Here is a 15,020-nt window from a genome sequence, read left to right as displayed (position 1 = left end):
TGACACCGAGAACCATTAGCCCCGGCGGGTATGCACGAGCGGTCATACGGTAGCATCCCCCTCGTGTGTGCGCGTCTGCTTGCTCTCTTTCTCTGTCCATCTCAGAGAGGTCGTGCGTCCACATATGCAGGCGGCGTCGATGAGCGGCATCGTTCTTCTTTCGCCCTGCAAGACTCGCCGCAGCTGAGTGGTCGACTATCCTTGGAACGGGAGGTCGCATTCGATGCGAGGCACATGATATGTGATGAGTCTGCTCCAGTGTAGGCAGCAACGAGGAAGGCTCATTGATGACCGGCGATGTGTTCTCCGCGGGCTGGTGGGCACACGACCGATATTGATGCGCCTCTTGCCGTGTAAATGCATTGTGGAGGGCCAAGTCCACCATTGGCGTTGCCTTTTCAAATCCCGGGCGCCTGGATGTCGGCTTGTTGGGTCTCTTCTATGTCTGGAATCAGGCCCTGACCATTGCTGTCTGTGACGAGGCCATTGGACCTCGTGGCACGCCCTGGTCACGTACAAAGCCAGATGGGCGATCAAAGAGGCTTCGGTTTTCTAGTCTCTTATACAGATGTGCTCATGCTTCACAGGAAGGAATTCTGCCATGGATTGGCTCGATAGGCTGGCTTGAAGCGAAATACAGCTTGATGCATGTTAGCTGCCGGAGTGATGGCGGTCTTGAGTATGCAGTCCGCGGCCCACCAACTGACATGGTAAACCAGAATACTACAGATGGATGGTCGTAGCAACGCGATCGAATCCGGTTCTCTCTATGGATGAGGTGACCAGCGTGTCATAACTCCCTCGGAGTACCGCAGCTTGAGCTATACTTTTGCCCGTTTTCAGGTCGCCGGCCAGGCTTTAGGTGCTCAAGTGCTCGCGCCTACTGAGCCGCCTTCATGACGTGCTCCCCCACGAAGCTCATGATAAAGTCCTTTTTCCCCAGCGGCACCCCCTCTTTCCTCAAAATCGCATAGGCCATTGAGACATGGAAGAAGATGTTGGGCATCGCCGCCCCCATGGCAAACGCCTTGCCGGGTATGTCCAACGTTCGGCCGGGCCCCATGACAGTCGGCGCCGATTCCTCGCCGAGCTTGTTGACGAGATCCTTGTCGGCGCTGGCTAGGGCGTTCAAGACTTCGGTGATGCGCACGCGCATGTCGTCGTACGAGACCAGGTTGTCATTCAGGTCCTGGGGCTCCTGTCCAGACAGCCGTGCGACCATCTTGGCGGCGAGGTTGGTGGCCGTGTGGACCTGGAAGACGAGGGGCTTCATGTCCTCGCATAGTCGCGCCTGGGGGAAGGTCTCCGAGTTTGGCTGCTTCTGCGCTTCGTCGATGATGTGGGACAGAGTCGTCAGGGCGGCCTTGGCCGTCGCGATGGTGCCGTCGTACAAGGTGAAGGCCATGATTACGAGTAAGTGAGCGCCGTGGATATGGAATCAAAATGAGGACAGAGGCAATGAGACTTGCAAGAAATGATTATGCCGGAGTTCGTGATGGTGGAACCCCGTCGATCGCTAGCTCTCGGACAGCAAAGAGACCCCGATGGCGAGGCCCACAAAGCCGTCGTAGCGAGTGCGAAACCGAGCGCGGGAATAGTACGTTAACGCCTGAAGCAAGGTCCGCTTGGCTCCTGTGCCTCTTTTCGTGGACGGGAATCGAGTGACTATAGCTGTGACAAAGTCACGATGGAGTCGCGCTGTGAGATATTGTGAGGGTATCGTCGGGCCGGAATGTATAGTGTCTACCGCTGCCGCTTGGGTCCCTGACGCTCTGTCACCTATTACCATGGTGCACGAACGCTACATATATCCTGACGAACTGGGGGCATATGGACCTACACGTCGGAATCGTGAGATGGCATGGATTCACGGTCGCTTCGCAGAGTTGCATCCCACAGTCCGCGGCACTCTGTCACGTGAACACCCGTCGGTGCTCTTGCGCGAAACACGTTCGTCCGCGTCTCATCACGAACGGCGTCGGCAGTCTCCGCCTTCAGCGCAGCGGACGGTGGGTCTACGCCAGCCAAATTACGAAACGACGCGCTTCTGATTAGAAATCGGCTCGGGCACAGGCGTCCATCTCATCGGGGTTTCGACTTTCTGCAGCCTGGCGTTGCGTCGACTGAAAGGCACCCCGTTGAGCAGCATCACCCTCCGCGAACAAAACTCACCACTACTTACCCACGGAGGCTCCCCTCAGACAACGTCACAATGGCCGCCGAAACACCCGCCGTCGAGGACGGCCTCATCGACCAGGTGACCGAGTACGTGCGCGAGTACATGTCGCACTACGACGGGTCGCACGACTTCACGCACATCCAGCGCGTGCTCGCCCTCGCACAGCACATCCAGGCCCTCACGCCCTCGACCTCGCGGCGCGTCGTCACGCTCGCCGCCCTGCTGCACGACGTCGGCGACAAGAAGTACCTCAAGCCGGGCGAGGACGGCACGCGGCTCGTGCACGACGTGCTGCAGTCCATGGGCGCCGACGCGGCGCTCGCCGAGCGCGTGCAGACCATCTGCCTGGGCGTCAGCTACTCGAGCGAGGTGAAAGACCCGGCGCGCGTGGTGGAGCTCATCGCCGCGCACCCGGAGCTGGCGGTCGTGCAGGACGCGGACCGGCTCGACGCCATCGGCGCCGTGGGCATCGGCCGGACGTTTGCGTTTGGCGGCGCCAAGGGCAGGGGGCTGGGCGACACGATGGAGCACTTTGACGAGAAGCTGCTGCGGCTGGAGGGCATGATGAAGACGGATGAGGGGCGCAGGCTGGCGAGGGTGCGGACCGAGAGGATAGAGACGATGCAGCGGTGGTGGAAGGAGGAGACGGAGGGTGTCGTTGGTTGATGCTGGGTTTCGGCACGCGCACACGACTCGCGATGTGAGGCTTTCGCCCATTGACAGACAATAGACACGACTGCCGCAAACACACGAGTCACTCGGCACACATTGCCGCTCGTTGAGAGGCGACGACACCTTGGTGGACAATGGGGAGCAGCCACGAGAGAGTCGAGTCCGGTCGGGACCCTGAATCCAAATCAGCAATCGCCGCCCATCCCCACCTGTCAGCCCTACCAGCCAAGCCATTCCAGCCCCAGCGCCCGCCTCTCATGCCCTGGCTGGCCACCGAACCTGCCAATGCCCCCCGGGAGGCGCTCATCCCGATTCCCCACGCCGCCGCCAGTCTCACGTCAGGCGGCGACTGGGTCCCCGAGCAAGCGAAAGCGGCGGCGCATCGCACCCCTCCCCAGGGAATACCTCAGAAGAGGCCAGCAACGGGGTGTGGTGCCACGTACTTGTACGTACGTAGCGCCATAAGCCCTGCTCGGCTCGGCTATTCCTGTATGAAGCCCATGGACGGGTGACTCCGCGGGGACTCGACTTTCTCGGACTCGGACGGCCTGGTGTTTGTGTTAGTATGTATAATGTGGGCGGGTGAACCTTGACGGCCAAGCCACGATCATCACGGTTCGGCTTCTCATCGCGCGCGGGATTACCATGCCGTCCACCCTGTAATACTACCTGGTTTTCTTCTCTCTGATCTGCTCTCATCTTCTTGGGCATCTTTACTGCTTCCTTGCTGCTTGCATCCATCCCCCAAGTGCTCCTCGACACCGCAATCGCTCCCACCGCCATTGGGCATCGATTTCACTTACACGCGGAAACCCGCCTCACCACTCACCACCACCACAGCGGGATTCTACTTGCATCACAACCCAATAGTCAACCATGGACTCACTGCCGCCCGAGCTCCTCCACGAAATCTTCGCCAACCTGCCGTCCACCTCGCGCAAAAACGCCCGCCTCGCCTCCCGGCGCTTCAACGCCGTCCTCGCCCGCCAGCCCGCCATGTTCCGCACCCTCGCCTCCTTCATCGACCCGGCCGTCGCGCTCGCGACCCTCGACGCCGCCGCCGCCGACCTCACGCGCCGGCCCCGCTCCATCTGGTCCCCGCGGTGCTGCGTCCCCGCCGACCTGCCCGTGCCCAGGAGCTTCCTGCTCGCTGTGTACCTCGCCGTCAGCGGCCGGCCGTGGGAGCAGCAGCGGACGCACTCACTGGCCAGCTCGTCGCCGCAGTTGACCAGCGGGGCTTGGGAAGACTCAGAGAGCAGTGAAGGAGAGTCCGTCTATGGCTCTGAAGGGAGCGTGACGGACGGCGAGGAGTGCGAGATGAGCGCATGCAACTTGGGCAAGATCCTGGGCCGCGAGGACATCACGTCGGATGCGCTGCGGCAGGCCTTGTTTCGCTATGCGCTCTACCTGAGCTACAACTACGACGGGGCAGGCGAGGCGCCCCAGCTCTGGGTGTGCGATGCGAAGCTCTGGGAAGGCAGGGCATAACTGCGGTAGATTTCTATGGGAGGGTCTCACTCGGCGCAAGGTATTAGAAAGCAAACGTGGGTATCGGGTCTTTATTCTCGTGATACTATATACGGGGTAGATTTGGCGTCTTTGGTTTGTGTACATGGATCAACGATATCCTCATTACGTCAGTTACATCATGGGGATTTGCCATCCCATTCGTCCAAACTTGGTCGACTCCTCCGTGAGTGAGCGCGTGACATCGACGCGATACTTAGATGAGCAGGGCAGCGAAGAAGCCAGCGGCGGCCACGGCGCCGGCGGCCTGGTTGGCGACCGCACCGGCGGTGGATGCGCTCGTCGTCTGGCCACCCGTCGTCGTCGGCGAGCCGGTGCCCGTGCCCGACGGGCCGGTAGTGGTAGGCACGAGCGTGGAGCCGCCGGTGGTGGAGGCCGAGCCGGTGGCCGTCGGGGTCGAGCTCGCCTGCGACTGCGAGATGGTGCCCTTGCTGGTGCCCTCGGGGATGGACATTGTGCCGTCCGGGATGGAGACGGTGGGGGAGCCGGTGCCCTCGGGGATGGAGGCGTGGCCCGTGTCGGTGGTGCTGGCCGTCGAGGTGCGGAGCGGGTTGGTCAGCGGCGTGGAGATGATGATCGGGGTGCCGAGGTTGGTGCCCTCGGGGATGCTGAAGATGCCGCTCTGGGCGACGGCGGCGGCGGCGAAGCTGCCGGTGAGGAGGGTCGAGGACTTCATGTTGGGTGGTTGTTGTGTGGCGATGTTCGCAATGCGCGGCGGTTTACCTCGTCGCGGAACGTTTGATAATGTACCTGCTTGGACCACCAGGTGCGACGCGGCAGAGAGGGAAATGGAACTGCGAGCTTCGATCAGGAGACAGATATATGGGCAAGATGCCAATGCGTCAAGGTGAAGCGCGCAGGGGCAAACAAGGTGAAGACTGGCCGCGGAGGGGGAGGATAGGATAGGATATATAAAGGTGTGGGTGGGATTCAATCGTCGAGCGTCGCAACCTCCATAGGAACCTCCTTCCTGTGGAGTGACACTGAGGCGGGCAGCCGCGCCTGCCGTTTCCAGCTTGATTAGTGAGTGCCACGGGGCGAAGCAGCATGGCATGGCAGGGCATGGATCAACGTCGTCAAATGGGCCGGGAGCCCGAGAGTGACGAAGCACCAGTGCAGAGACCAAAGTACCCAACTGCCGGTTGGACGAGCGCCAACCTACCCGAGGTTGCGTAAGACGTATGTACTGACGATCCAATGATGCGCCCCGGGCTCCAATTGCTACGCACTTCTGTTTCTTACCCCATCAGCCATCAGCTCAGCAGCGCAGATTCGCCCGCCGAACCGAACCGCGAATCTTCCCAGCAGGCATCCAATTCGGTTTCATCCCGCTGGGCCTCTCCCCCCGGCGACAACGGCCACGAGCCAGTCACACGAACGGACGAAGCAGGGCACCGCGATACGAGTTGGACGAGGGGGAAGACAACACGGCAGATGCTTGATTCGGGGTCGGATCGCCCACGCGGATGGGGATATGCTTAAACTGCTTCTGGCAGCCGGGCAACACGCAAAACGGGGCCACCGACGCGCACCTTTGGTAGGCACGCCGAGGTGTTGTTACCCCGGTCGATCGCTTGGCTGGGCCCCCTGGGGGTTCGGAGTCGGGGGCGCGGCCTGTCACCATGAGGTCATGCAGGCCGTGCGGTCGGGGCGATCAGTTGGCACGACGCGCAGAGCCGCCCGCCGCAGAGGCACGGAATAGGCAGCTCGGTCCCTCGCTGAGGGGGGAGGATGGGAGGGCGGTACTTGGCGCGACCGTACGACTTCCTGGTCCATTCACAGCGATGCTCGCCTATGGCGCAGGCACGGTACAGTTGCATCGAGGGGCAGGTAAAACCCGCGCCACCAGCCCCGATGCTTCCCCATGGTTTCGCTGTTTGAGACAACGCAAGTTGAAAAGGCAGAGAACCAAGAGAAGATGGTCCAAGGTCTCGGTTTACGTGCGAGCTCGTCCCTTTTACTACAGGTAGGTAATTTACATGTGGTTCCATCGCGCGAGGGTTCAGGCCAGCCCACCAACACCAACAGGGACCCCCTAGGCCATGAAAGCCAGGGGACTACGGGCGACCATAGGGACATTTGTCTCAAAACAAAAATTGTCATCAGTGCACATCTCAATTTTCTAAATCCACCCCTCAGAACCCCCCGGTACATTCGAAACCCCTACTCTAGTAAGGCAATATTACGGTTATATATAGCAGCGGCAGCAATACATTGAACTGCCTGCTTGCTGTAGCCAGGTGGCCGCGATGACCTTTATTGCCTGCTGTAGCCGGCTGGCCGCGATGGCCTTAATTGCTTGCTGTAGCCGGCTGGCCGCGATGCCCTTAGATGCCTACTGCGGCTGGCTGGCTAGCTGGGATGACCGTAGATGCCTGCTACGGCTGGCCGCGATGGCCTCAATTGCCTGCTGCAGCCGGCCGGCCGCGATGACCTTAGATGCCTGCTGCGGCTGGCCGGCTGGCTGTGATGACCTTAATTGCCTGCTGCAGCTGGCTGGCCGCGACGACCTTAAATGCCTACTGCGGCTAGCTGGCTAGCTGCGATGACCTTAGAAGCCTACTACGGCTTGCTGGCCGGCTTGCTGGCCGGCTGGCTGGCAGGCTGGCTGGCCGGCTGGCTGGCCGCGATGGCCTCAATTGCCTGCTATAGCCGGCTGGCCGCGATGGCCTTAATTGCCTGCTGCAGCCGGCTGGCCGCGATGACCTTAATTGCCTGCTGCAGCTGGCTGGCCGCGATGACCTTAAATGCCTACTGCGGCTAGCTGGCTAGCTACGATAACCTTAGATGCCTGCTACGGCTTGCTGGCCGGCTTGCTGGCCGGCTGGCTGGCAGGCTGGCTGGCAGGCTGGCTGGCCGCGATAGCTTCAATTGCCTGCTGCACCCGGCTGGCCGCGATGACCTCAATTACATGCTCGGGCTGGCTGGCTGGCTAGCTACGATAGCTACAATAACTACGATAATTGATGTTAATATGGGGCATTTTATCTCTCTACTATAGTTACCTCAATATTGATTTTTGTACGCCCTCTATGGGGTTGCACTAGTAAACCAAAAACTGTTTTTTTGCGTTTGAGACAAATGTCCCTATGGTCGCCCGTAGGGGACCGAAACGCGCAGGCCATTGGGGCGCAAATCGCTGGCTACTATAGGAGTACTTACAGCAGTGGGCCACTGGGTATCTACGCACAACGTGCTCCATGGAGCAAAGTTTACTCCTTGACCAGTTTCACCGCATGGCTGTAGCAACCCTTCGTTGGCATGTTAACATATCTGTGTGAATTTGATTCAATTTTACTATTTGTTGACGGCCCATTTCAATCCTTGCCGCTGCCCCCATCTCATTACGCCATCTTGACCTCCAGGCAAAATAAGCCACTGTACTTCGTAGTTTCAGCCGACCGTGCATAATCATTTGCCATCCCGTAAACATCCAACGTCCCGTCCCGTCCCGGCTTAAAGAGCCATGGCGGCGATAATGACGGCCGCGAGCGCACCGGCGGCGCCGGGGCCGGCGTTGGCTCCGGCAGTGACGACGGGGGGGTTGCCGCCCGCCGCCGTGGTTGGCGTGTTGGCGCCGTTTCCTCCGGGCACGTTGCCTCCGTTGTTGCCGCCGTTACCGCCGGGAGCAACAGTCGTCACGAAGCCAGAGGTAGGAGTGGGAGCCACGGGCGCGACCGTGGGGTTGGCGGGCTGCTCGGTGCAGGTGGTGCACGTCGGCGCCACGGGCACGGGGGTGGGCTCCTCGGTGCACTCGGTGCAGGGCTCCGTCTCCGTGACGGTCGAGCCGGAGCACTCGGGGCACGGGGTGGGCTCCTCGGTGCAGGGCTCCGTCTCCGTGATGGTCGCGTCGGTGCACTCGGTGCACGTCGTCGGGGCCGGGGGCGCGCGCGTCGTCGTCACCACCGAGGTGCAGGGCCCTCCGGAGCAGGAGGTGATGGTGATGGTGGTGAGGACCGTCTCCGTCGACGTGGCCGGGTTGTGGGTCGTCGTGTTGGTCCAGCTCGTGGTCGTGGTGACACGGCGGGTGCTGCTGGTCTCGGTCGTGCTGGCCGTGGACGTGGCCGGGACCGTAGCCGTGGACGTGGCCGTCCGTGTGGTTGTTGGTTTACCGGCGGCGGAAGTGCTCGCCCAGTACGCGGCACATCTTCCATCTTCCTCCTTTGAAATCAGGTCCCAGGCGCCATCAACCGAGGAGCACTTGTCCATCTTGCACTCCAAGGTGAGCCCACCCCATTTCGCAAGCATGGCGTCCGTGCAAAAGCAGTCGACGTTGTCCCAGCTCCCGCAGCCAGTCTTAGGAATAGCGTCATCCAGGCAAGGCCACTACATTGCAAGCGCAAGCGCAAAGCGAGTCAGAACCAGTCGATTACCCCAAGGGTAGGCTGCCCGAGGGCTCATGGTCATGAGACTTACATAGCACTCAGGCATGCCCGGGTACTTGCCGCCCGCGGCGACGACGCCCGCAAGGGCAACGATGGCAAGCGCAGACTTCATTGTGACCAAGCGAGTGTGCGGTCCAAATACCTAGTTTGAGTCAGGTATATCAAGAGAGCAAAGCGAAGGTATAGTTTCGATAGCGAATGCCAGAGGAGATAGTCAGAGCCTTCTACGGGGTCTAGATGGAGGGGCGACGGCCATTTTTTAAGAATCTCCAACGGCACTCTCTCGAGACGTGGGCTGACTTATACGAGCGAAGTCGGCATCTCTCGACGATAAGCCTCAGCGCAGGCTGCGTGAACGAGGAGGAGGAGGCCGTGTACCCCGAACCGGAGAGTCTCTGCTCGACGTGCCCCCTCTCAACTCCCAGGCCCAAAACCCTCGAGTACGAGAACCAAGTTTCTATTTTTGGCCCGGCTCGTCGCCGCCGCCGCCGCTCGCGAGCAAGATGCTTCCGGTGAAGCAGCATGACACCGCGAGGGCACACCTCGGCCAACAATAACCCTCCCCCCGTTCTCGCGAAAAGCATCGCGGCCGGTGACCCGGGCCGGTCGGTCGGGTCGGTCGACGTCGCTGGGGACATGCCACGGTCGGCCCACGTCTCGCGTCCGCAGGCGGCAAAGGTCGCACGCTGGAGCACCTTTGCCGCGACGAATCAGCAAGGCCCGATGTGGCCCGGCGGTTTGTGCGAGGTGAGGCCATTCGCGACAACTCTAGCTTCCCCCCCCCCTCTTTGTCTCCTGCCTCTCCGGAACGCGAGCCAAAGGGGGCGAGTGGGCTGGGATATCGGATACCGGATACCTGATGCCGAGGCAGAGGCAAAAAAAGGGCGGGCGCGCGGCTCCGCATCACGCATTGGGCCGCTTGACAGGCCCCGTCTCATGCTTCTCAGGGTCGAGTCTCCTGATTCGCCGTTTTGGGGCGGCGCGTTTTGCGTGCCCTCGCGACGGGGGGCCGTGTCGTGAAGCATAAACTTCGCGATTGTGGGTGGAGGGGATCCATCGGGTTTGGAATTCAGTGTTACGGATGTGTGTGTGGCACAGCGTGACTTTTTTTACCCCTCTCCAGGCCCCGGCGGCGTAGCCCACAGCATAAACTACTCCCCGTGCAAGGAAACAATGATAATGGTAATTACGGGAATGTGCGTTCCCGCGTGGGAGTCGGGGCGCGACGGCGCAGTTCGCCGGCTGCGGCGTGGTGCCCGCGGTGACGGGGACCGACGACCCTTAATAAACGCCTCTCTTATCGTCATATGGGGCAAGAACATACTCATTCCATGGTGGAGGATTGACGTCTCCCAGTGCCGTTTGACTCCCTGTTGTTGTCGTCCGAGCAACTTGCTTCGCCGCCGCAGCTTGAGCCGCGCCCCAGCACCTCTCGTGTAAGTGACCCTGCCGTGCTGTCCAACTGTGTGCACCGCCACGCTTAACCGAAAACGCAGTGTCGTCGCATAATGACCGCAGGGAAGAGGGTACTTTCTTCATCCGATCTCCCCTGCCCTGCCCTGCCCTTTGCCCAGGCCCAGTCACGCGCGCTGTCGTCAGACTGAAACGCGGCCCCGCGGCGATGCGCAGCGTGTCCCTCCCGAATAGTCAGGTCGCTAGCGGCAACGTCTCGATGCAGGAGGAGTTGACGGGATCTGCAAGTGGGGAGACACCCCAGCTGTCATCAGTGATCAATGTACTCGAGACTCCTCGGCTGCCAGCCAGGAGGCGCCGAGAGAGAGAGAGAGAGAGAGAGAGAGAGAAGCGTTCGGATTTTTCCGCCGACGAGACTCCCGTGAGGCTGTGACGACTTTCAGTCGCGGGAGGTTGGCAATGGGGAGAATGCGTAAAGACAGCTGCTCGGCATCCCGCAAGCAAGCTAGAAGGCCTGTTTCAGCTTCCGCCCTAATTAGTCGTTGCTTAAGCTTATCCCACCCCAAAATAGGCTGTGTCTTGTCGTCACCGCTCTTCATCACTGAAGGCAACTGCCGCGACTGTAAGCGACTCAATAAATATGGCGGCGAGATCCGTCGCGCTACAGGCCCATTCCCCCAGGAAACGGGTGCGGTGTGAAAATGTCACTTGTGCACATTGGTTCTGGCTTATGTTGAACGTTAGGTTCCTCCAGGGAGGCAGAGCCGTCAATGTCTCTGGACCAGGATGTCGAGCGTTTACTTCAAGTTCTCTCACCTCGGCTCATCAAAAAACATCTTTTTCTCGTAGCTGCAAGCTGACTTCGTAAATCATTTCACATCACCGCATCCTGGCAACCGCAAGAGTATCCAGCACCGCCCTGCCGTCCAAGACCCCCCCGCAAAGAGGCACCCTACGTAGCCGTCGCTATACACGCTCCTCCGCACGGCGTCCCCGGGGTACACACCATCGTAGGCGTGCAAGTGCTCCCCGTCGAGCACGGCGCGTTGTTCCCCATAGTGCACGGGGTCAGGGGCGGCGGCGTGGGAAACGAGACGCACGCGCCGCCGCACGGCTTGCCGCTCGTGCAGACCATCGTCGGCGTGCACGTGCTCCCGCCCGAGCACGGCGCGTTGTTGCCCATGGTGCAGGGGGTCAGGGACGGCGGCGCGGTCGGCGACGTGGTCGGCGTCGCGATGCACTGCCCGCCGACGGGCTGGCCCGGCGTCGAGTACATGGTCGGCGTGCAGGTGCTCCCGGACGGGCACGGCGCGTTGTTGCCGACGGTGCACGGGATGACGGGCGGCAAGGTCGGAGGCGGGTTGATGCACAGGCCCCCACAGCGGTGATGCGGATGGCACGTCTCGGTGGGAGTGCAGGTCCACGACTTGGGGCAGGGCTTGTTGTTGCCGACGACGCAGGGGATGGTGTATTGCGGAGGTGCGGTCGTTGTCGGGCCGCCGCAGTGGTCGTGGGCGAGAGTGCCCGCGCACAAGACAGCTAAGAGAAGGAGGCGAATCATACTGGATATCGCGAACGTGTCGCTGACTTGTGAGGGAGTATGAAGCGCAGGAAGACTGTTCCAGCTGGTCCAAAGGTGCACCTTTCAGCTCACAACTCACAACTCACAAAAAGGAACCCTTGAGCATCAGACGGCTAGGATTTAGGGGTTCTTATAGCTCACCGCACGGGCGATGCATACTAGTTTCCTTCCGAATCAAGCACGGCAAGCCATCGGGAGCATGCGAGACTGAGAAACGTGGCCAAGGCAGAGAGCTTGATAGTCCTCGTGTTTGGCAACGAAATGGCGGTTGTGGCTGGCCTAGCGGCAAGGAGACTGGCTAGAACGGCACAACCCGTGCACGAAAGAGGCAGTTTTACGAAGCGGCTTTTTCGTAAAGGCTGAGGCATCCCGGTCGAGATCGCAGAGCCGCCCGTGCTCTTCGGCACGTCTGTCCTCCGGCTTACTCCAGCTTGGCAGGTCCATCTGCCGGCCTTCCGATGTTCATCGCGGGTTCACTGGCCCGTGTGTGATGAAGGCGCGCGGCGCGCGGTCTGGCAATACAAGTTTCTGCCTCGTCGAGATGCAAGGGAACTCGTATCTCGCGGTCGAGACTGCGGCTGATGATGTGCTGCATGTCATGGATGGGCCTGGCCAAAAGGTCTGTCGCGCTGGCCGCGCGGGTTGACGTCCGTCACCCCACGTGCGACTCGACTATTCGCAGAGCAAGGACGATGAAGTATAAGATTGATACCATGTGGTGACAGATATTTCACGGCTCACGTTCCTGTCGGCACAAAGGGTGGAAATGTTGAACTTGCAGTGGTGAAACGGCACACGTCCGGGCCATCGGTTGACAGCGTGAGCCGCGGCGGCTTCTCGCCCTCATCGCCCTAGCAGCAACTTCTACCATGCTCAATGGAGCCTATCCTATCCCGTAATAGCTAGATCTGCCTTACAGGTAGTTGCGCCCGCCGCGTTACGTTGACATCCTCTGCCAGTTGTGTGAGGTCATACAAAGTATCAGCCCACGATGTAGTTTGTGGGACACGTCACCTGACCGAGAAAGTATTACGGCGCTTTAAGTCAACAGTGTAGCGAGCCAGGACCGGCCGTTTGGGATCGCTTGGCCGTTTCGGCCCGGAGTCCTTGCCAAGTTGCAGCATCGGAGTAGGATAGGCCCTTCTCCGTGGGCGGCTCAGCTCGCCGCGTGAGAAGACGGCGCAGCTGCGACGTATCCCGGAGGCCAATGGCGGGCGACGGCAGGCGGCACGCCGCCAGGACTCGGGAGCATGCGCCGCACAATGCGCTTGGTATGTACGGGTACGACGTCGCCGAAACGGTGCTGGGGGCACGAAGCAAATAGGCCTGCAGTCGAGAGGCGAAACGGCAGATGCCGGCTCCAGTGAAGCGGCCAGGACCCCAGCCCCCTCGATATGCGAGCTCCAAGTCCCGGCCAATGGGCCCGGGCGCGTGGCAGAGAGGGACGCATAATCGGCACTCGCGCTGTGATTCGCCTCGCCCAGATGCCCGCCAAAGGCCCGTCTGGTGGGTGGGCAGAGCAGTTCGGCCCCGTGCCATCCTGGCAACGTGACTGGTTTGCAGACAGATGCGCATGCAATGCATCGTAAAGGAGGGGGCCGCCGACGAGCGAGCGCGCTGGGAAGATGGAAAGGAGGGGTGGAGGGGAAAGGAGACGTTGCAAAGGCGTGGCCCTCGTTGGGGGAGGGTTGCTTCTGCGGGTTCGTCACCGTACAGGAGGCTGGCCGGTTCTTCTTTGTTAGAAGAGAAGGAAAGAGAAGGCATGTCTGTTGGCGCGCACGACGTCGTGCCTTCGGACAACGGCGACGGCGCGGAGCATCGCGATAGACGGAGCATGAATGGGTGCGTGGCTTGGCCGCTTGGCCCCCCAACGCAGCGCCATCACTCAGCGGCGCAGGATGTCGCCGTGGAGTTTGCGCCCTCTCTTGGAGATGGACGAGATTACATGTCCATACCTATACGATGTTGTCGGCCAGGTGGGTTGGTTGGCCATGGCTTTGCAGGTGGGCATGACATATGGTGTGTTCTTGCTGCCTTTTGAGGTTACTTACTTGGTACTGTACAATACAGTACCTTCTTCGTCCGTTCGTAGCGCCAGAGCAACGTCCACCAACGTCCACCAACATCGCCGCCCATCGTGGGGATCCGTGGACGCATGGATGGATGGATGGATGGCAGATGGATGGGGGCAAATGCCACCAAATTTCGGGGCCATTGTGCCGGCTTCAGCTTCCAAGCCCGCTGGACCGCAAACCATTGGCCTTGGGGGCGCCTTGCGCTCGTCCCGTCCCGCCACCGGCGCAAACCTTGCCCTGGAGACGCCCCAGTTTGGCTGGTGTCGTTGGGATGCGGCGCAACGCCTCCATGTCTGATGGTCCTATTTTTTTTTTGTCTTGCTCGCCGCTGCCAGGGGAAAAGAGGGGGCGTGTTTGCTGTGGCGGCTTTGCAATCTGTATGGAGAGAGAAGGTTCGAAGAAGAAACGCCGAGCAGCTTCGAGACGCTGTTGGTGAGGGGTTCTGCTTTGTCTTCGATACGGGCGTGTACTTGCTGCTTGGCTGTGACGGACTAGTGGAGGCAGGCCCGCTCCGCCGTGCCTTCCTTCCGGTGACGGTTGCGTCAGACCCCCAATCACGTCAAGCAGACGCAGGAGGGCAGGAAAGCAACCTCCCGCTGCATGGCACCTGCCCCCTAATAATGCAGCTCCCGGCCTAGGCACTGGCAAAGCCTGGTAAGACTGCCCGCCCGGTAAGACTGGCTTGGTACTGTGATACCTCGCTGGCCGGCGACCTGCCCTGCATACGGCGAGGTACCTTTTTCGCCTGGTTGCTTGCACCTTCACCCACTCACCCGCCCACTCACCACTCACTTTCTCTCACCCACTCCCCCCTCCCCTTTGGCCTGCAGAACGCACACCCGACTGCTGCTGCTGCATGCTGCAGAGCCCGGAGCGCGCCAGAGTGAGCGCATCCATGCTGGGCCTTGGCCGCCAACTGAATTGCAGTGCTTCTTCCATCCAACCCGCCGACGAAGCCCCCATCCGCCCGCTTGCCCGCCGCCCGCCGACCTGCCACTCATCGCCCCTCCCCATCTCGTGTCCTCTCTCGACCACCCCGGCCTCGCCTGCGACTGGATAGAGTCTGTCGCGACATCATTCCCGGTCCATGCGCTCGTCTCAAGTCGCCATCGCTATGAAACCCTCCTCGCCGCCCTTTGTTCCTCGCCTGCCTCTGTGACGTCCCGGCGCTTGCTCTCACAGCCCGC

The 15,020-nt window shown here is 61.0% G+C and overlaps 5 protein-coding genes across 5 annotated transcripts; 2 read left to right on the top strand and 3 right to left on the bottom strand.

Annotated features, from left to right (window-relative positions):
* Nucleotides 1-880: 880 nt before the first annotated feature.
* PLICBS_004957 (uncharacterized protein) lies at nt 881-1,405 on the bottom strand (the record flags this gene model as incomplete). The annotated part of the gene is made up of 1 exon (XM_018325652.2): nt 881-1,405. The coding sequence occupies one exon, from the start codon at nt 1,403-1,405 to the stop codon at nt 881-883; it is 525 nt and encodes a 174-aa protein (XP_018175404.2).
* An 807-nt stretch (nt 1,406-2,212) lies between these two features.
* PLICBS_004956 (uncharacterized protein) lies at nt 2,213-2,845 on the top strand (the record flags this gene model as incomplete). The annotated part of the gene is made up of 1 exon (XM_018325653.2): nt 2,213-2,845. The coding sequence occupies one exon, from the start codon at nt 2,213-2,215 to the stop codon at nt 2,843-2,845; it is 633 nt and encodes a 210-aa protein (XP_018175405.2).
* An 882-nt stretch (nt 2,846-3,727) lies between these two features.
* PLICBS_004955 (uncharacterized protein) lies at nt 3,728-4,339 on the top strand (the record flags this gene model as incomplete). The annotated part of the gene is made up of 1 exon (XM_018325654.2): nt 3,728-4,339. One exon carries the CDS (start codon nt 3,728-3,730, stop codon nt 4,337-4,339), a length of 612 nt encoding a protein of 203 aa, XP_018175406.2.
* Nucleotides 4,340-4,574: 235 nt separating this feature from the next.
* On the bottom strand, nt 4,575-5,054 carry PLICBS_004954 (uncharacterized protein; the record flags this gene model as incomplete). The annotated part of the gene is made up of 1 exon (XM_018325655.2): nt 4,575-5,054. The coding sequence occupies one exon, from the start codon at nt 5,052-5,054 to the stop codon at nt 4,575-4,577; it is 480 nt and encodes a 159-aa protein (XP_018175407.2).
* Nucleotides 5,055-7,834: 2,780 nt separating this feature from the next.
* On the bottom strand, nt 7,835-8,875 carry PLICBS_004953 (uncharacterized protein; the record flags this gene model as incomplete). The annotated part of the gene is made up of 2 exons (XM_018325656.2): nt 7,835-8,704; nt 8,795-8,875. 2 exons carry the CDS (start codon nt 8,873-8,875, stop codon nt 7,835-7,837), a joined length of 951 nt encoding a protein of 316 aa, XP_018175408.2.
* Between the last annotated feature and the right edge of the window lie 6,145 nt (nt 8,876-15,020).

Source organism: Purpureocillium lilacinum (assembly GCF_023168085.1).
Source record: "Purpureocillium lilacinum CBS 284.36 DNA, scaffold_3, whole genome shotgun sequence".
NCBI classification, from domain to species: Eukaryota; Fungi; Ascomycota; class Sordariomycetes; order Hypocreales; family Ophiocordycipitaceae; genus Purpureocillium; species Purpureocillium lilacinum.
The sequence above is the reverse complement of the archived record's forward strand: the minus strand, read 5'-3'. Positions and strand labels throughout refer to the sequence as shown.